General features: G+C 36.9%; 1 protein-coding gene across 11 annotated transcripts in view; it reads right to left on the bottom strand.

The window, feature by feature from the left end:
• DTNB (dystrobrevin beta) overlaps positions 1-21,438 on the bottom strand; it is a 242,119-nt gene that overhangs the window by 159,204 nt on the left and 61,477 nt on the right. For all 11 annotated transcript variants that reach the window (XR_003967936.1, XR_003967937.1, XM_030311510.1 and 8 more), the window contains exons 6-7: positions 13,683-13,837; positions 2,553-2,658 (exon numbers count right to left, since the gene is read on the bottom strand). Coding sequence is in view for 9 of the 11 variants with exons in the window: in XM_030311510.1 (XP_030167370.1) it covers positions 2,553-2,658; positions 13,683-13,837 (261 nt within the window). In the remaining 2 variants the exon portion in view is untranslated. The remainder of the gene's footprint in view (positions 1-2,552; positions 2,659-13,682; positions 13,838-21,438) is intronic.

The following is a 21,438-nucleotide window of genomic DNA, read 5'->3' as shown; positions in this document are numbered from 1 at the left end:
ACATCAAGACTCAGGGGGAAAAAAAAGGAGCACTTGGTGAAGAAAACAATGTAACAAGATCATTAAAGACTATAAAAAGTAAAATCAGGAATAAGAACTCCAAAGGACATAATTCCTCTAAGAAATTCAAGCATTTTGTCGTCAAGATATTTCTAAGGAATAATGAAAGTGCTGATAAGACTCTGTGCTCCAAATTAAAACTATACAATCTAGTAAAGTTCCACCAAAGAACACTACTCTCAAATCAATCTGGAGCTAATATCAACACAGTCAACATCAGCATATCAGAATTTATAATTCTATATAACTTTCAGTTAATATTAAATAATATATAGGGGTACCTGGGTGGCTCAGTCGGTTGAGCGTCCGACTTCAGCTCAGGTCATGATCTCACGGCTCATGAGTTTGAGCCCTACATTGGGCTCTGTGCTGACAGCTCAGAGCCTGGAACCTGCTTCAGATTCTGTGTCACCCTCTCTCTGACTCCCCCACTCATGCTCTGTCTGTCTGTCTCTCTCTCTCTCTCTCTCAAAAATAAACATTCAAAAAAATTAAAAATATATACATATTAAATATAGGTATATTAATATTAAATTATCAAGTATATTCTGATAATCTTGGATGAATATGCATGTCTATGTGATTTTTCTTTTCTTCTACACCAGTCAAGAGCCAACACTTACAATAGATAGTATAAGGGGCTGACCAGATGGAAAGGAGAGCCAGAATAAGGAAAGGATCACCTATGTACTGGGTCAATTATAAATAAGATCAAGTTTTGGTAAAAGTATTCTTTTTGAAAGAATACATCATGTTGTATCTTCTTATATATTATATGCTTGGATTTTTCAATAAAAAAAGTGCAACTTCTGCTTAAGCAAATAGATATCTGTCCTTATTAACTTCAATATGATTCCAGCGATGAACTCCATAGAAAAAGCCCAAACAACAACAAAAATACCATATAGAAACATATAGAAATACCATAATTTTAGAATTTACTTCCAGCCATAAAAATTAAGATATGTAGATAAATGTTACCATGATAGATAACATGTTTTATTTTTAAGATATTGCAATGAGTTCATACTATTTCTCTGTCGCTGAGGAAAATATCACTAACCTCATAAGAATGGAATCAACAAGTAATACACTATACACAAAGTAACAGTAAAATGTTCACAATGATAACAAAAAAATCAGAACAAAAGAGATTCTTTCTACTTGGCATAGCAAATACAAAATGATTTCATGAAAACAAATTGAATATAAAAGTACTAAAACACTTCAGGTTAAAAGTATTGCCTCCAAAAGAACTAATAATACTGTAATAATTTAACAGTATAAATCTCTATCCAAAAATCTTGTTAAAAAATTATTTAACTGTTTTAGTTTAGTCAAGAGATTCTAGACCTTTAAGAAAATAATCCTGAATCTAAGGTACCTGTGAACTAAAGCCACAGTGGGGCAAAAGGCTGAGAGGTTTAAAAACAGAAGATATGGATGGGACAGAGAGAAGATAAAAAGAGTATGGAAGTGTATTTCGTTCTTACAAAGGGAAAAAGGGCTCTGCTTTTTAGCTCCTTTCACTTGTTACTGGTTCTCTTTGGCGGAATAAGATACAGGCAAAGGCCCGGAGAGGAAGGAGGGAGGTTACACAAAAAACTTCAGCCTTTCCTTTAACAAACTCAGACAACCTAAACAATGAGATAAATGGATAACAGCAGAAGAAAAAATTAAGAAGTTACTAAGAGATAACTGTCATTTTAAGCAAAACAGATTTAGTCAAATTCCTGGAAAAGATACCAAGAGTAATTCAAGGTAAAATAGTAAAAGAAGAAGTAAAGATGTATGAAGTACCAAATCCTACCTTAGCTATTCTCCTTGAAACTACTCTAAAAGCATTATAATTTTAGTGGGTGATACTGCATATATGCAATTTTTTAGAACTATGAATTTTATAAATTAAAGGAAAAAAGGAAGGCATAGGTAAATCAGGTCGGTTCAAGTAGAAAACAATCACCTGAAATCTCAGGGGGAAAAGCCAAGAGTGTGAACCACAAAGTTTGATATTACTATTTCTTGGTACCCTAAGTAATAAGTCCCCTTCCCTTACTTTTCTTTAAGAAATAAATATCCATCGAGGCGCCTGGGTGGTTCAGTAGGGTAAGTGTCTGACTTCACCTGTGTCTGACCTCACAGTTCGTGGGTTCGAGCCCCGCATCGGACTCTGTGCTGACAGCTCAGAGCCTGGAGCCTGCTTCAGATTCTGTGTCTCCCTCTCGCTCTGCCCCTCCCCATTCATGCTCTGTCTGTCTCTCTCTCTTTCTCTCTCAAGAGTAAAATAAGCATTAAAAAAATAAATGAACTTGTAATTTAAAAAAAGAAAGAAATATCCCTCTTTTGAAAGCTAAAATCACAAATCCAAATGACAGAGTGACAACAAATGTCAATTATAATTTTCAATGGTAATAGCTAAGGACATTACAAAATACTATCAGCTCGTGTATTTCCTATAGCACAAGAAACTGAATGATAAAAGTTCCACTTACCATTCTCAACATGGGCAAGCCTATGCATGAGAGGTAGCCAGACAAGGCACTGGGGGGGAGGATCGGCCATCATTGTGTCTAAAAACATATTTAGCATGATCTTTTTCTGTAAAGAGAAGAAGAGCAAACATACTTTATATTGTTAATGAATTCCAAAATTACGTTGATCTAGAATCCTCCCAACCAACTTGTAATGGAATCCTTGTGAAATTCCATAGCAAAATACAATATTTTACATTACTAGAGACAATGCAACATACTGTATGTCACTACAATAGTCACATGCATTTCCACACACATTATTTTGAGTCTTAAAACAACTGTACCAGGTAAATAGGTTAGGTATTATGACTAACTTCATATTACAGATGAGAAAATAAAGAAGCGTTTATATGACTTGTGAAGGTCCTACTCAAATAGGACACAAAGCCAGCACAGGAACTCAGCTGTCCTTCAAACTACTATTATTAACCAGTGGAGGAGACAGACATCCCACACCTTATTATAAAACAACATCAGTGAGGGACGCCTGGGTGGCTCAGGTGGTTAAGTGCCCGACTCTTGATTTTGGCTCAGGTCATAATCTCACCGTTCATGGAATCAAGCCCCAAGTCAGGCTCCCCACTGACAGTGTGGAGCCTGCTCGGGATTCTCTCTACCTCTCTTTCTGCTCTTCTCCCATGCTTGCTCTCGCTCACTCTCTCTCTCTCAAAATAAAACAATAAATAAACATTAAAAAAATCAGTGAAAGCAGAACTTCTCCATTTATTGTTTACCGTATCTCCAGCATTTCATAACATTGGTGTGTTATCACTAAATAAATACTGCAGTGAGGGGCAAACACTCTTAAACATCATTTAACAACTTTCTTGTACAGAAAGAAAGAAAGAAAACTAAAGGAAGAATTGGACGAAATTAGAGCCTAAACATCCAATGTCCATCACCCCCCCATTACATCATCTCCCCAGCTAGACTGCATTTTTCTGTTTCATCTTTATTTCTCTCTTTTAAACAAATACATACGAAGCTTCCACTGTATGTGAAACACCGGTATAATTACATTCCACTGGATACAAAAAAATCAGAAAACAGTTTAGAAAAAATAGAGCCATGAGATATAGATAGAATAGATTATCAAAAATTTTCAAATTAATGAATTTTCCTTATTTCCTCTAACCCACAAAGCACCTTTCCTGCTCCAAAAAAGGAAAGAAAAAAGGAGGAAAGAGGAATGTCTTACAACTAGATGGGAGAGCTCTATGATTACAACCTGGACACGGAGGCCCCCACTTCCAACTTTATTCCTAAAGAAGGGCAGAGACAAAAGGGTGAACACAGGAGAGCAGGGGATACAGGCCCAGTAAGTAGTGCTTTTCTAACAAGCCCTGGTCCCACCATTCAAAGGCAGGGGGAGGGAATGAGGACTGGAGCATGTGGACACAAAAAGGCACCCAGAATCTCATCTCACTCTCCCAAGTAAGTACGTTCTCAGTCCCACCACCTTTTCTTGAGGTGAAAAACAGGGTATATGAAATGGAGTGTTTCCCCATAAAACTTTAAAATACTTTATTTCAGGAAGGAAAAAAAAAGGACAAAATTGGTTAGAGCCGACTCAAAGATTCTGCCAGTACATTATAAAACAAGTGATTTTTACCACTAATCCGTTCACCTCAAACTGGAAGCAACAAGTGAAGGCACCGGGGTGGTTAGTCAGGAGGATGGAGGCCTCCAGCATTTGTATCTGATCCACCATGACACCTTTGCAGTGATGGTTCCATCATGCAAACAGGAGACTACAGACTCACTTCTGTGTATCTGTTTGGCAACTATGAGAATCTTGATTTCACTGTATGTAAATTGGAGACAATTCTTATTAAGAATAATCTTAAAAAAAAAAAAGAAACTGGTAAGTAGGGAACAGAAAAGGGAGGATAAAGTAGATGTAGAGCAAGAAAGGCTTTTGCAATAAAACTCAAAAAAGATGAAGAAATAGGAAGGAAAGCCTCAGATTCAGGACAGAGGCTGGAGGCCAACACTGACTTGAGGGAGGGAAGGGGCGAGCAAGAGGGCTGAATGAGGGTGATAATAGTAAGAACCTACCATACAAAGGCCCTTTATAGATACCCGTGCGTGGGTGAAATTTGAAAAATATCTACTCAATTAGGCTAAATAAAGTTTTCCAAAGTGTTTTCCATCTCAGGCATCCAAGTCCCTAACGTTTCTGACACCTCGGTGGAATCTCGGAGGAATGAGAGAACAACATGAAAAAGAAAACCAGAAAGTCACCAAACATTTGAATGGAGGTCCAGATATAGAAAATGCCTCTTCCTATGGATATGCACATAACTGTAACAAAGCAACAAAAAAATGAAAAGTGTCCCCGTAACATTACTGAGAAAGAAGATACTAAGAAGTGTTTTTTAGCTAGCAAGAGGTAGCAACCAAAACTTAAATGTATGTTTTAATTAATATTTCTATATATTTTATATCTAATTTGTTATTTTATATCTAATATTAAAATTAACTTTTACAAGTCTACCTGTAATTCTAATGCTACTTTCTCTAAAAAGTTTTGACTCACCTATCATGGAGGCTTCTTTTTTAATCTTCGAGATGAAAAGGAACAATTATATATGACATCTCATTAGACCCTGATAAAAATGCTCAGGGTCAGCTTACAAAAGTTGTTCCAAGGTCATACTGTAATGTGAAGTCCTCCAAAATCATGAGGAATGAAACCAGAACTGTGTCCCAGTAGTGTCTTCAATAAACCATGTGATTTGGGGAAAATCGCTTACCCTTCTGGTTTCAGTTTTGTCACCTATCAAAGGGTAGAGCAGTAGTTCTCAAGTGTGTTCAGAAGCTGCCTTGTTGGTTCCTAAAACATTTTCAATGAGTCCCTGAGGCTGGGGCTATTTTCATAGAATTCTCAGACATTATTTGCCCTTTTCAATCTCATTCTCTTATAGGCAAACAGTGGGCATTCCAGAGGCAAGGCGGCAGATTCACAACCATCTGAAAAAGCTACTAAAGCACTCCTCCCTTTCCCAACTCCTCGCCACGCGAGGCCAGATTTCTTTCTATACTTTAACTAAAACAACGTATCACAACAGATTGAAAGGATAAGCAGATAGGACAATCCAGCTATCTTCAACTGAGCCAAATATTAAAATGATTTGCAAAAATGTAGAACCATGGCATTCTTGTTAATTTTTTTTGTTTTGGGATATATAGCTTTTTTTTCATAAAAATGTTTTCAAATATATAGCTTTTTTTCATAAAAACATTTAAGATTTAACAGACTTCTCATTGTTATTTTTACACGACAATATCTTTAATTTCTCAATTTTAATTTCTAGTATAGAACTATTAATAGAAATAACTCACATGAACAAAAGCTCTTTGGGGTCCTCAATAATTTTTATTGTAAAGAGGTCCTGAGACCAAAAAGTTTGAGAACTGCTGAGCTAGACTTCTCAGGTCAAAAATTCCATGACTTAGTAAATAACTGTGTAAATGACCAGTTAGCACTTTTTTCTCCTTTTTTGTTTTGTTTTTCATCCTTGAGTTGAACACATTCTTTGCATTTTTCCCTATTTAAAAAAAAAAACTTTTTTTTTTTTAAATGTTTATTTATTTTTGAGAGAGACAGAGACAGAATGCGAGTGGGTTAGGGGCAGAGAGAGAGGGAGACACAGAATCCGAAGCAGGCTCCAGGCTCTCAGCTGTCAGCACAGAGCCCGACGTGGGGCTCGAACCCACAAGCTGTGAGAGCCGAAGTCAGACGCTCAACCGACTGAGCCACCCAGGTGCCCCGCATTTTTCTCTATTTTTATAGCACAGTATTTATAACAAAAACTACAACAAAATTACAAAAACTGCTTCCCACAATTCTCATTTTCCTATATTTCCCTGTAAATGTACATATGATTCTATGTAATTATGTACATAGGGTAGATAAAAATATATAATGTTTTTTCACTTAACTTTTTTTTAAATACTAATTGTTTTGCTACAAGGTCTTCATTTCTAATCATTTTAACAGCTGCCTGATCCACTGAGCTGAGATGCCACGATTTATCTCTGCCTTCCTCTATAAAACACTGAGGCTGTTTCTATCCTTGTGTGTACTCATATGTATTTTTCCCTGGAAGTAAGCATTTCTTTTTGTCACCTACCTTCCTGCCCTTTGTTATTCTAATCCTCAATACTGACAATTATTACCCTAGAGCCATTCTCACCTCCTTCCCTCTACCCATGACTACATTTTCCCTGTTTTAAAAGGGGGTAGAGACCACCCCTTAAAAATAAGAAATCCAGTATCACTAAAACAACATGAGAAAACAAGTAAATTAGTTTAGCATTGGGTCATCACAGGTACAATTTCCAGCCTCATCATTTCCATTAAAACCTCCTATTTCCTTATGGGCAACAGGTAAGTTTTGTTTTTTTTTTTTAAAGACTTTTATTTTTAATCTCTATACCCAATGTGGGGCTTGAACTTACAACCCCGAGATCAGGAGTCACATGCTCTACCAACTGAGCCATCCACGTTCCCCAACAGGTAAGTATTTCTTATTCATTGCTCTGACTTACTTGGTAATCAGTAAAACCATGAATGACATACGGTTAACAAACCTGAAACATTTTTAAAAATGTTTTTAAAGTCTTCTAGATTAAAATATTTTTATACAAACTTTTGTGTAGAGTTAAAAATATTTTGTCTGACCAGGACAAACATAAATTAACTGGTTATAGGACCAGTGCTATGGGTCAGCCTTTTGATTATTATTAGACACTGAATTTGACCATATCACAAATTTATTTTGAACTTGAAAAATTAAAGTACTTTGTAATGACATAATAATATCATGCTGCTGTGCTCCTTTTTTAATGTTTATTTTTGGGAGACAAAGAAAGAGCACAAGCAGGGGAGGGACAGAGAAGGGCGGGGGGGGGGGGGGGGGGAGAGGATCTGAAGCAGGCTCTGTGCTGACAAGCAGCTAGCCCAATGTGGGGCTTGAACTCACAAACTGTGAGATCATGACCTGAGCCAAAGTTGGACGCTCAACGGACTGAGCTACCCAGGCACCCCTGCTGTGCTCTTTGTTAGAGATGATTTTATTTATTATGGTTAAAAAATGGGGAAAACTTCACTACTTCTGAAATACTATATTTTCCTCACTGCAAAGACTGTTTCATTTGAGAAAATCACAGAATAAAAATATCAATGAAAACAACAACAAGGTTTCAGATACATCCATGAGATTTAAGCTTTCAGTTAGAATTCAAACCAAGACACTTTCTCATGCCATATTTGATTTAAATCATTTAATCCAACAAATCTCTAGTAAGCATCAATCATTTTCCAGACACTGTTAGTCACGGGGATATAAAGTTGAAGGAGATCAAGGTGTATCCCTTCAAGGCATAAGTGAACTAGATATAACACGCCATGGGAATGCAGAAGAGGAACAATTAATCCTACAGTGAAAGATTCAGAGCATCAAAGAAGAAGGGCTATTTTATCTGGGATATGAAATATGAGGGCTTCTGTTGGAGAGAAAGAAGGTCAGGGGTTATTGGCATTTCAGTGAGAGCTAATATCATTTGAAATGACAGCACACGCAGGACCAAATGTGGACATAATTCAGCTGAAGTGACAACAGGAACAGCTCTGACCAAGTTCACACATGTGCAAGAAAAGACAACCCATCATAACTACTGGCCAAGTGCAATTGTAAGATATTATTGTCTGTATGAGGTACCTGGATATCAGAGATGGTAAGGTGTGAAAGAGTGTCTTCAAATCAATGAAACATGGTAATTACCCAACTAGATTATCTTGGTAATGAGGGACTGCTGATGGAGATTGTAAAATCTGCTTAATTGCAATTCCTATGAAATACACATATACACGCACCAGGTAATTCTTACCAAACTTTATACAACGTCCAGGAAAACAAAGTCAGAACATCCAGAAAATGTCTCACTTCAAAGATGGCGTGGGGAGAAAAGTCATTTTGGCATGTAGCAGAAGAGGATATGTGGATCAAAGTATAGCCAGAGGACATCTCCAGGCACAAGAAATACTGTTGCTGTTCTGAAAAATCCACTGGTGATAATGTAATCCCATCTCTACCCACTGCCCGCCTCCCCGTGAATCACGGAGAGTCCCGCAACACCCAGTGAAAGAGCACCGCTCCCTTCCCATCTCCCTCTCTCCCCTACTCATTCAGTCTTCCATAAAGACGGACATCAAGTTTAAGATCCTCTGCAGGATGGACTGAACACTTCAAACTAAAGTCAATATGAACCTAAAAAATAAATAGCACAACAAATAGCAATCATCTTTTTAAGGAGAAACAGAACTCATCCTTAAACTCTGAAGTTTAGAAAAATTGGGGAGAGATTTAACATATTCACTGCTTGTTTTTTAATAACTTTTAAGTCTCTAAAGTCAGTTTGTTAGTTTACAAACAATGAAAAATCAATACACCTGGCCTACCCACCAAAATATTAGCCTTGAGGTGCTATGTTAACCCTGTGCTTTATACAGACAATAATCATTAGCACAAATAAACAGCTAGATTTTTTCTAAAAATTTTAAAATATACCAAAGTAGAGAGAATAGTATAATATGCTTGTTACCCAGCTTCAACAATTCTCAACAATGACTAATTTTAATTTATGCCTTCACCATTCCTTCAGTCTGGAATATTTTGAAGCAAATTCCAGGCATACTATTTCTTGAATTAACTTCACTCCAGTGGTTTATTACGGACACCTCAGATGCTTATGAAACTGATAAAAGAATCTTTGATATTGAGGTTTATAGGAAACCACCAGAGCATCTTCCAAAGTGGCTCATATGAGAGTTCTAGTCGCTCCAAATCTTCACCAACATTAGTTGTCAGTCTGAATTTTAGCTATTCCAGTGGATGTGTTCTGCTGAATTAGCTTATAAATGCCTTTAATATTTGTTGTGTTTTTAAAACTATGTTAAGTCCAACATCTTTTTTGGGGTCTGTTTGTGAAAAGCAGGCAAAATTATTTTTTAAAAAAGAATTCAAGCTATATTAAAATAAAGAAACACGTAATTCTCTTCACATCATTTGAAAAATTCAAGAATTTCTCCTGTAATGCAATGCAGACATCACTGAAAAGCTGCATACTGCAAAGCCGTGGATTTAAAAATAAGGTATGTGAGAAAAAACAGGGTTGGCACAAACCTAAAAACAGATGCCACCTTGTAAACAGAGAACAAAACAATAGCAACACTAATAGCACAATTAAATCTCTCACAGGCACTGCCAACAAGGTCACTATCAGATGATACCTTTCAGTCCTAAGTCCTGAGACATTTTTTCCCTTCTTTATAATAAGGGCATACAACTTGTACCACAGATCAATTTTATCAAAACTAAATATGGGCTCCAGGGAATAGCTAACTCCATCAATCAATTTTTGTAGCACAGGTGTGAGGGGTCCTAAAAACAATGTCTTCACACGTCTTTCTTGTGCATCCACAGTTTCACCCTATAATACTACAGAAAGTGAAGCAGTTCATGAATCCTGCAAACCAGCCGCTTCTTTCACCAGAGAAAGGTACTTCTGCAGGTTTTCCACTTCTTTCTTAAAACAGTCCTACATTCTCTTTCATTGTGATCACTTGTTTGCTCAGCCCAGAACATTAATATGCTGGGAAAACTGCACGTGAGTCAACAGAGCAATTTCCACTTTACTCTGACCCTGTTCTCTCGCTATCTGATGGTGGGTAAGTTAACTCGTGTTAAAAAACACATAGGTAGGAAAATAAACCATACGGGAAAAGCCCATTTTCAAAAAGAAACCCAAAACTCATTGGACTTAACTCTTGCTGCATGAACCTCTGTCCAAAGTCTCATATTTTTGGTCATTCTACCAGTAGTTTCTTTTTCTTTTGAGGGTCCTTTTTTGGGCCATCTTTACAGACCAAGGAAAGCTCAAGTTTCCTCTAGCCTGAGATGCTGCTCTGACTTTTTCAAATTTGGCACATACCAAACCACAGACTGAGTTTTTTTATAGGAATCAGAGGCAGATAAGAAGCAACAGCCAAGCTGTAAGTTCAAAAGCCTCACCATAAAGGCATAAGGTGATCTGGAGAATCCTAGATAGCACTCCTAGGATTAACAGCTGGAAATTTCTGTACATTCTTCAACATTTTAAACTGTCATTCCAGTACTAGATTCTCATTATAGTCCTCACGTTACAATCAGATCAAAGGTTACTTTAGGTTTAAAACCCCACCTAACTGCCATCCACTGGTCAGATGTTACTCTTCACAGACACTTCTTTGTATAAATTCCCTTCCCCATTCATTCTGACACACTTTACTTAACAGTAGCATTCCAGGACTTAATCAAGTTTTAGCCTGACCTCCAGGAAGTATCTTGTGTGAAAAGCCACACGTACATCAGATATGATTACCCCAGAGTATTGTGGGGGCAACCGTTTAATGTAATGGTACTACTAAAGCAGTGGCACCGAGAGGAATTCTAAGTGAAAACTGTCTGGGGCCCCTGTGTAGCTCAGTCAGTTGAACATCTGGCTCTTGATCTCAACTCAGTTCTCACAGCTGTGAGTTCAAGCCCCACAGTGGGCTCCACAATGGACGTGAAGCCCACTTAAAAAATAAATTAAAATCAATGGAAAATGTTTGTAGTTTCTTTATCACACTCATCCTCACATCGCTTCAGGGCATTTTAATACCTGAAGGACATTCCTGTACCAGCATATGTATGGAAAGCCTCATCTCATTTAGAAATGCATATTTATGGGGCAAATGCAAACTATACTAGAATAAAATGAAGCATAGAGCTATCTTTACTATGCTAAAAGCTGATATTGTCATTTATACTGAGAAAGAGATAAAGTATGCGTAGAGCCAAATTTCCACAAAAACAATAAGCCAAAGTATGTACAAATTTGGAAGAACATCTCCTCAGAACTTACTAAAAATAACTCACCAGTATTATGGGTGCCACTTTCGGTGCTAAAGCTAATGAGTAATCTCTAAACAAATTACAAAATAGTGTTTGAAAATGTGAGTTCAAATAAATATGAATTCTTAACTTTAAATGTAAAAGAAAAAAAAAGGTATGTGTGTGTTTGGTTTTGCTTCTTTTGTGAATCAAAGTATCACAGATCAGGAGGATCTGGTTTACGATGTTCTTTCTTCAATTCTCAAACTTTTAGATTTGTTGTTTTTATGTGTTAACTTTTTATTTTTAAATAATTTCAGACTTCTAGAAAGATCATAAGATTACAAAAAAATTCCCCATTTACCAAGATTTCTCAAATGTTAACACTGCAGAAGAGATGCCCCTTTACCCTTAAATTAAATACCTATATTTCTTAAAAACAAGGTTATTTTCTCACATAATTTAATACAAATATCAAAATCAGGAAATTAACATTTAATAACAAAATACTACTATCTAGTCTACAAAACGTATTCAGATTTTTTCAATTGTCCCAACAATGTCCTTTATAACAAAAAGAAAACCCTGGATCATAAACTGCATTGGGTTTTTCTTATCTCTTTAGATTCCTGTAACCTGGAACAGGTTTTTGTTTTTTTGGGTTTTTTGGGTTTTTTTTGTTTTTTGTTTTTTTGTCTTTCACGACATGGACATTCTTAAAGTGTATAGGCCAGTTATTTTGTAGAACTATCTTCAGTTGGGTTTGTCAGATGGTTCCTCAAGATGAGACTCAGGCCAGATGTTAATAAACTTATTGTGATAAATGTTTTGCAAGATATACAAATCTCAAATCATTACGTTGTACACCTTAAGCTTTTACAGTGTTATATGTGAATTACATCTCAATAAAACTGTAAAAAATAAAACCAAACATAAAAAAATGGGAAAAAAAAAAAAAAAAAAAAAAAGGAAGAGGAGACTCAGGCTGTGCTTTTCTGGCCCAAGTACCACAACAGTGATACTGGGTACATCTTGGTGCATCCGCTCAGGAGGCAAGGATATCAGTCTGTCCCTTCGCCGGTGATAGGGACTTTGATCACTCGGTTAATGTCAATCTGACAGGTTTCTCTATTGTAACATAGTAACTTTCTAATGTTACTACATTTCCTTTCATAATTAATAAACATCTTAGGGTGGGGCTCAGTCAGTTGAGCATCCAATCCTTAATTTCGGCTCAGGCCATGATCTTGCAGTTCATGGGATTGAGCCCCACGTCGGGTTCTGCACTGACAGCACAGAGCCTGCTTGGAATCCTTCTCTCTGCCCCTCTCCTGCTTGAGCACACATGCATGCACACTCTCTCTCTCTCTCAAATAAATAAAATTTTTAAATAAAAAGTAAACATCTTATGAGGAGATACTTTCAGACTATGTCAATATCCTACTTCCATTAATCTTTTACTCATTAGTTTTAACACAGATTTTTCAGTAATTCCCCCCTTTCCAGAACTTTCTAAGCTTAGCATGAAGCTCCTTTTATCTCATGTCTACCTGCACAAATGGAGCCACTGCCAGCATCCACTCTGCTCTGAGACCCCTGAGACACAGTTAAGATCTCAGGAATTCACACATACAATCTCTAGGGCAGGATCACACAAGGACACTCACAAATAAAGAGGAAACCCAGTCTATCGTTTCTTCACATGAAAACGAGAGTGTACCCTCGAGAGATTTTGAGCTGGCAGCTGAGAGTTGTGTAGCATTCCTTGTCTTTGGTGCTGAGAAAACAATGGCCCAGTATTGTATAGAGTTTTACGCCAAAATTCTTCTATTTCACAGTTGAAAGAACTCATTCAGGCAAGTAATATATGTCCAGTAGCAATAATATAAACACTTCATCTTCAATATTTTTCTTTAAAATGTTGGTAATTTAAAATTTTACATATGTTACCATTTTCCAGAAAAGGCTCCCCTCTCCCCCAAACCAGAATTCGTAGGTGAATTTTTTGTCTGCCCTCTTTTACACACCCCTCCCACTTAAAGCTCTTTTCCCTCCTCTACTCAAGGCTTTGTGTCCCTAGACTAGAAGCAATCTGGTGAAATCTAATAAAGGGCGGAGGGATGGATGAGTGCTCTTCTAGTCCTAGATTCTACAAAACTGTCCTTACCTGCTGTGGAAAACAGGTGCGGACTGAGTGCTCTGTGTAACCAAAAGATGGCCCTTCAAAGACAGCTGTTGGGAGCTTCAGAACTTCCTTCAGAAACTGGTCAAACTTGCTAAATATCATTAAGCCATTGGAATCTGACATCTGGGAGAAAACATCTATGAGAACAAAACCAAATAAAGTCAAACTAGAAAGAAATATAAACTTTTTATAAATGACTCTATGTTATTTGTATACTGGTCAAAAAGTACCATTAAAAAGTACCATAAAGCTATTATGATTTTTAGTTAATATGTGTTCTCCTTCTTATTAACATTGTATAGTTCCTTTACTGCCCAGCCCTCTCTCCCACCCACTTAATATCTACCTAAATATTAAACCCAATAACCATTCATGTATGTCTACCTACCTCCTCTTTTTGAGTGTACATACTGAATGATATATACTTTTTATTTTATTTATAACAAACTTTGTTCCAAGAAGAATTTGTAGCAACATACCTTTATCTCTTAGCACTTATGTATGTGTTTATATAAGACATATACATGCTTGGGTTTATGAATATATTAGCATATTGATTTGGGGGTATGAAACTGTATTATATTTATATATTCATATGCTACTAATGTAATGTATTCCTGTGAAGGAATAAATTTGAAGGAAGCATAAAACATGTTTAAAATATTCCATTCAGTGAGTTCCAAAGTAGAATAAAAAGAACTCCTATAAATTCTTCTACCCCAAGATACTTTGATACTATAAGATCTTATTTTTACCATAAAGTCTGACTCAAGCAGATGGGAAAGAAATTTCTAGTAATACTATTTCTTTATCTTCTTAGAGAGAGTCTTCTCTCTCCAGTTAGTTCTTCCTCTCTTCTCATCCATAGTCGGGGAGAAAAAGAAAAATCACCAGCAGCTCAAAATCAATGTGTCAGAGAAATGTGACCTAAGCTTTTTTTCAAAGTATTGAGCTTCCTTATAAACAAATGGGTGAGTTAAACATGCACAGAAAAATCGTTTCCTGAGGCCCTGCCAAGTGCGGCATTTTAAAAAGTCAGATTCTATACATAATTAAGAAGTATAGAACAGATATATATGTAATTGATATATGTTATATATGCATTATTCTTTAGGTTTAATTCGAGGTATTTATCCTGAAGCACTAGGTGTAGAAAAAAAAATACATTTGAAATATATTAACTAAAGAAAGATAAAATGTTAAATTATCAACTCGACAGAGTAACTTTTAAAAAACATTAACATTAAAAAACAAGAAAAAGTATCAAAGGAATGAAAATCTACAATATATGCTCTCTAAATAGCTGTTAGTTTGTAGCTGGAGAAAAAGTATTAAATACCCATGGCGGGTGGGGAGATTCAATGAGAGGCTAAAAGAACTACAATCCTAGTGGAAGATAAAATCAATTAATTAACAAACAAATATTAAGTTCCTTCTATGTGGCCCAAGTGCCAAGCATTCTGCTAGGTGTTATGAAACAAACAAAGAAGTATGATGGGGGTCTTTATCCCCCAAGAAACTTTCAGTGTAGCTGGAAAAAAAAAAAAAAAAAAAGATACATATGAAGCAAAGAAGAATTAAGTGTTAAATTGACACTAAGTGGAACAGAAAGAACAGAGACATAAAGATGCCTGTTAAGCCTATTTGTCAAGCACCACAACAGGTTGTAACCATGGCTGAGGCTGCCTGTAGCCACCCAAAATTAATTATCCTCGTTTCTACTAGTAATAGAACACTAATTTTATTTTGTATAGCAATGCACCCCACTAGGAGATTAAAACTTACAGCCTCCTTTTAGCAAGTCATGGTCATGTGACTAAGTGGTAGCCAATGAGACTATAAGCAGAAGGGTTATGAGGGACTTCCAGGAAGGTTGGTTAAAGAAAGCTGACTTAGCTGGAAATCAGGTCCTTCTTTCCTTATCCTCTTCCTCCTTTTGCTATCTGAAATGTAGTTATGATGGCTGGAGCTCCAACAGCCACCTTGGACTATGTGGTAATTGTGATTTTGTTACAGAAGTCATGCACTCGAATGGTAGAAAACAAAGGTAGAGAAAGCCTGGGTCCCAGATGAAATACCACATCAGCGTTGGACTACCTAACCCTGGACTTCTTTTATGTAAGAAAAAAATAAACTTCAGCTTTGTTTAAGACACTATTACCCTGGGTTTTTGTTTTCAAGCAACAATCCCTGATACTAAGTACCTTATACATTACTAAACAATACCTCATTTTACTCTCACAAAAAGGTGTATGTGTGTACACATAATTATTTAAATTTTATAGATAAGGAAACTAGCTTAGAAAGGTTAAGTTGCTTAGGGTTAAGAAGTTGGTAAGTAGCTAAGTCAAGATTTAAAGTTACACTTTAAAGTTATACTTCCCTGACTCCATCACACCACACTTCTTCAAAATGTAGTTTAGAATAGTTACAAAACACATAGGCAGTAACTGTCAGGGAAGTTCTAAAAGAAAGGAATTAGAAGCTAGGCCTTGAAAGGTATAGAATGATGAGGTCAAAAGAGGTTGGAGGTGGGGGCTGGGGGACACAACCAGAGAAGAGGAGGCAAGTGTCTATGGCAGGAATTTGTTATCTTTTTTTTTTGGGGGGGGGGAGGTAAAGCAGGAAACAGTGTACTGAAACAGTGTACTACATTCTTCAGTGAGAGACAATTTAGATTGAGAAATAAAGGGAAATAAAGACAGAATAAGAAACGTATCTGGCATGAAAGAAAACTTTGAAAGAGGAAATCACTTTGAATTTGGTTTAAAAACTCTTAAGAAGGGAAAAGATATTTAGAAAGCTAAGTTTCTGTAAAATGAGACTGTTAGTGACCAGCAGAATGGATAAAAAAGGAAGAACAGGACTGGGGAAATCAGCTACAAAACCCTGTGGAGGAGGCACAAATGAGGTAGCGAGTGTGTGAACTTCAGTAGTGACAGTAAGGTCGGCGGGGGGGGGGGGGGGGGGGCACCTCCAAGACATTTCAATGCAGGAAACCCCTGCTGATGGCAAACTGGATTAGGGAATAAAGGAATTTAAGAAGTTAGGGTTATTATTCTAAGTTTCCAGTTTGGGAAAATGACAACCCTGACTAAAAAACAAAACACAACAAAAAAAACCCCTGAAGATACAAATATTTATCTTTGCACATAAGTGTATTTGAGCCAATCAGCAAATGTCCAGGCAGAACCATCCTGCAGGTAGTTAGAACCGGAGTACTGGGCCACAGCTCAGGACTGCAGATACAGAGCTTTGAAGATGTTGCCAATTATGTGAAAAACTGATGCCCTTTGAAGGAGGGGAGACCATAGTAACTTCATTTTTATTTATTTATTATGTATTTTATTTTTTTAAAGATTTTTTTTCATGTTTATTTTTGAGAGAGAGAGAGAATGCGAGAGAGAGACAGAACACAAGCAGGGGAGGGGCAGAGACAGAGGGAGACACAGAATCCGAAGCAGGCTCCAGACCCTGAACTGTCAGCACAGAGCCCGTCGCCGGGCTCAAACTCATGGACCGTAAGATCATGACCTGAGCTGAAGTCAGACGCCCAACCAACTGAGCCACCCAGGCACCCCTAACTTCATTTTTAAATAGCTGGGTGCTAGTCTTATGAGGAAAATAATCATTCATTAAATCTGAACGAAAACAAAGGGTCGATATGGGATGTGGCAACGTGCCTACTACTCAGTATCTACCTTCCCCTGCTTGCTCCCCAACTGAACCCTGACGGTGATGAGAATGGCAATGTGCTCCACTTGAAAAACGACTTCCCGGTCTCTCTTGTACAAGGTAACTCTAAAGTGGATTTCTGGGAAGGCTTCTGCTTTCCTGAGAGAGGCACTTCTTTCTTCTCTCTGCTTCGAATGAGAACGTGCGGCCTGGCATGCAGCGGTCATGTTATGAACGTAAGGAGGAAAGCCATATGGCAGGGCAGGACGAGAGGATGGGACCTGAGTCTTTGATGACATCCTTAACTCATGGTACCAACTTTGACCTACCTGCCTTTGGACTTAATTTTACATGAGAAAAATACATCCCCATGTGTTGAAGCCGCTGTTGGTTAAGTTTTCTGTTGCCACTCAAGGTATTCAATAACTGATAAATTAGCAAGTTATTAAGTTCTACCCGCTAACTAAATGGTGGAAATATCCAAGACCAGAAACTTTAGCTGCCCAGCACATAAATACACGTATCTACAGCTTCACAGTTACAAAAACATCTGTGTATATACTTGCACTGACACATCTATACCTAACTCATTCAAAGTAACAAAGGAAATAACTGACAATAAAATGACCAACCTTACCCTCAAAAACGTATTATTTTCTATTATACTTAGTTACTATGTCCTATAATATATTCAGAGTAAATTTTTTAAAAATCCACTAAAAAAGAAATTATCACTTAATAGGGCCATGTTACAATTATAAGAGAACCAGAACATGTTTCTTTGTTTGATTTAATAAGAGAAATACTGCCAGACCCCCAAATTGAAGGCACAGTGAAGTTAATTTATTATTGCTTGAGTTATTGATTTACAAAGTTTTTTTTTTTTTAAAGATTAGGCTTCTTTGATCTGTAAGAAAAACAGTAAAAAAGTACTGCAAATTTTTTTTAATCTTAAATGAAGCATAACAATGAGTGTAGTTACTGTGATTTACTATACACAAATACAAAGATCTCACCAAAGTAGTAAGTAAGAGCGGGGCGCCTGGGTGGCTTAGTCAGTTAAGGGTCTGATTTCAATTTTGGCTCAGATCATGATCTCATCATCGGTGACATCAAGTCCCACACTGGGCTCTGTGCTCTAAGCACAGAGCCTGTTTGGGATTCCCTCTCTCTGCCCCTCCCCGACTTGCATGCTCAGGCATGCTCTCTCTCCCTCTCTCTGTCAAAATAAATAAATAAACATTAAAAAAAAGAAGAGACAATAAAATTTAATAAAAAATTAAACTAGTCCTCTAATTAAAGCCCTCAACCCTTCGGCATTAAGGGACTAAATTACTTCCCAGAACACTGGTTAATTTCCCCAGTAATTCTTTTTCTATTTATATACCTCTGAAAAAAGCTATGCTAATTCCCCATTAGATGTTTCCAGATTAAAATGTAGGCTTTCTCCCTTGTGAAAAACCCACAATCAAGTCCCTAAATGTATATGTATACACACTTTAAAAAATATTCTGGGGCTGCCTGAGTGGCTCAGTCAGTTAAATAGCTGACTCCTGATTTCAGCTCAGGTCATGATCTCACAGTTGGTGAGTCTGAACCCCACACATCAGGCTCCGGACTGATCGCGCAGGACCTGCTTAGGATTCTCTCACTCTCCCTCTCTCTTTGCCCCTTCCATGCTCTCTCTCACGCGTGCACGCTCTCTGAAAAATAAATAAATTAATTAAAAAAAAATTCTGTCTTTTGTGTAATGGCAAAATAATTCTACTATTCTACCATCATCACATCTGTTTCAACCTTTTATTCTGGTGATAACGACCCTGGTTTTACTCATTGCATCTATCCACTCTTTTTCTCCCCATATAACCAATCATACACTTCTGCAAGATGATAGGGTTGTTTACAATAAAGAGTCAAGTCTATAAACAGAATGCCACTTTCTTTCACATGTTAGCTTTCCCTGGCAAATGATTCTCACCGCCTGTCATCTTTCTACCAATTGAGTAATCTAACCCACAAAAACATGTATACACATCTGTATATTTATAAATACCTGTATGTAACCAAATCCAAATGAATATTTTATTCCCAAACTCATGAACAGTCCTATAGCATTCATTAAGTCAGAGTGAGGCTAGAGGATGGAGTCTGAATGCCTTGGACCTCCAGTGCTGACTCAGCCAGGAACTACCTCAGACAAGTCTCTAGGCCTTCCTTTAAAAAAAAAAAAAATTTTTTTTTGTAATGTTTATTTATTTTTGAGAGAGACAGAGACAGAATGCTAGTGGGTTAGGGGTAGAGAGAGAGGGAGACACAGATGCAGAAGCAGGCTCCAGGCTCTGAGCTGTCAGCACAGAGCCCGACGCGGGGCTTGAACTCTCACAGAGCCGCAAGATTATGACCTGAGCCAAAGTTGGACGCTCAACCAACTGAGCCACCCAGGCACCCCTCTAGGCCTCCCTTTTGACAAAACATTGATTTAGGACTTATCTCTTACTTGCTTCCAGTTCTAGAACATTTTGGTTATATGAGAAATGCAAATGTGGGCATCATTCATTCAAATTAAACTGTCATTTCCATCTAATGATGAGAAAGGATGGTTAATAGAAACCAGCCAGGATAACTATGCAGTGACAGGCAGTTAAAAGACTATTGCAGAGGAAGCTAAATTTTAAACAAGTGAATCTGTTTCATTAGAACTGCAAAGGATGGCCCCTCTACAGGCTGTTAGTAAAATATGAAGGAAGCAAGCAACTGAAATGTTGGTGAGAACTGTCAGTTCTGGGCATAATCAGCACTCAGGCCATTTTTTCTCTGACTACTCAAAGTGCAGTATATCAGAAACACACAAAACCAAAAGTAATATAAATTATTCTTATTACAAAAGCATTTTTATGCTGTAACACAGAAAAAATGCTTGTTATCATTTTGGCATATTATTTCTTTTTCTATGTGCGTAATAAATTTTTGCCTAAAACTGTATTACATTTATGCATTTTGATCTGAAACACATATTTGAGGACATTATATTCAATCATGTAAGTATCCCAGACTGTAACTGGGTTCTGTGCTTTGGACACTAAAACTGTTTCAAGTTTTTACATATTATAAAAAAATGTCATAACAAATATACATAAAACTTAGGGCACACTCTTGACTAATTCCTCAGGGTAAACTCAAGAAACAGACTGAGTCAACGGATGTGGATATTTTCACAGCCTCCCTGATACATTCTGTTAGGCTGTCATTCAAAATGGGAGTGGCAGGTTTTTAAAGAATTTAAATATAAATTACATGAATCATCTGCTCCTATCTTTTTTTTAATGTTTATTTATTTTGAGAGAGAGAGAGAAAGTATGAGTAGGGGAGGAGCAGAGAGGGAAAGAGACAATCCAAGCAGGTTCCGCACCGTCAGCACAGAGCTCAACACAGGCTCACAAACCGTGAGATCATGACCTGAGCTAATATCCTGGGTCGGACCTTCCACTGACTGAGCCACCCAGGAGCCCCAAATTATCTGCTCCTATCTTTTAATGCAAGACAGATGAGGTCTGAATAAGAGACTAAATTTCCTAGAAAACAAACAGCAGAATTAGACAAAGTAAATAAATCCCATAAATTAAATGACAAGTATGATTTCATAAATAATAGGCTTTACAGTCTGTAAGTTTTGTTCTCTGAGTTATTTTTAGGGTTTCTGACATTACTAAGTTTTGATCAGGCTTATAATTAAAGTCTGTATTCTGATTATAAATCACTGGTATTTAGAATGCGATCCCAGTTAACTGTGAATCTAGGATACAGTCCCTAATGGCCATAACAGTGAACTATTTCTATAAATGAACATTACCTGGAGACAGAAACTCTCTTAAGAGAGATCTGAAAAAACCAATCAAGAAATATTTCAAGCTAAAAGTACAAGTATTGTTTAAGTTGTTCTAAATGCTATCTTGAAACTAAAATAAAAAAACCAAAAAATATATCAAACAAAAAAGGGGGGAGAGAAAATTATAGGAAAAAAAAATCCAAAACAAAAGGGAAAAAGCAGAAAGATCAAAATAAA

This window comes from Lynx canadensis, chromosome A3 (assembly GCF_007474595.2).
Source record: "Lynx canadensis isolate LIC74 chromosome A3, mLynCan4.pri.v2, whole genome shotgun sequence".
Lineage (NCBI taxonomy): Eukaryota > Metazoa > Chordata > Mammalia > Carnivora > Felidae > Lynx > Lynx canadensis.
Note: the sequence above shows the minus strand (reverse complement) of the source record. Positions and strands in the feature narration are given on the sequence as shown.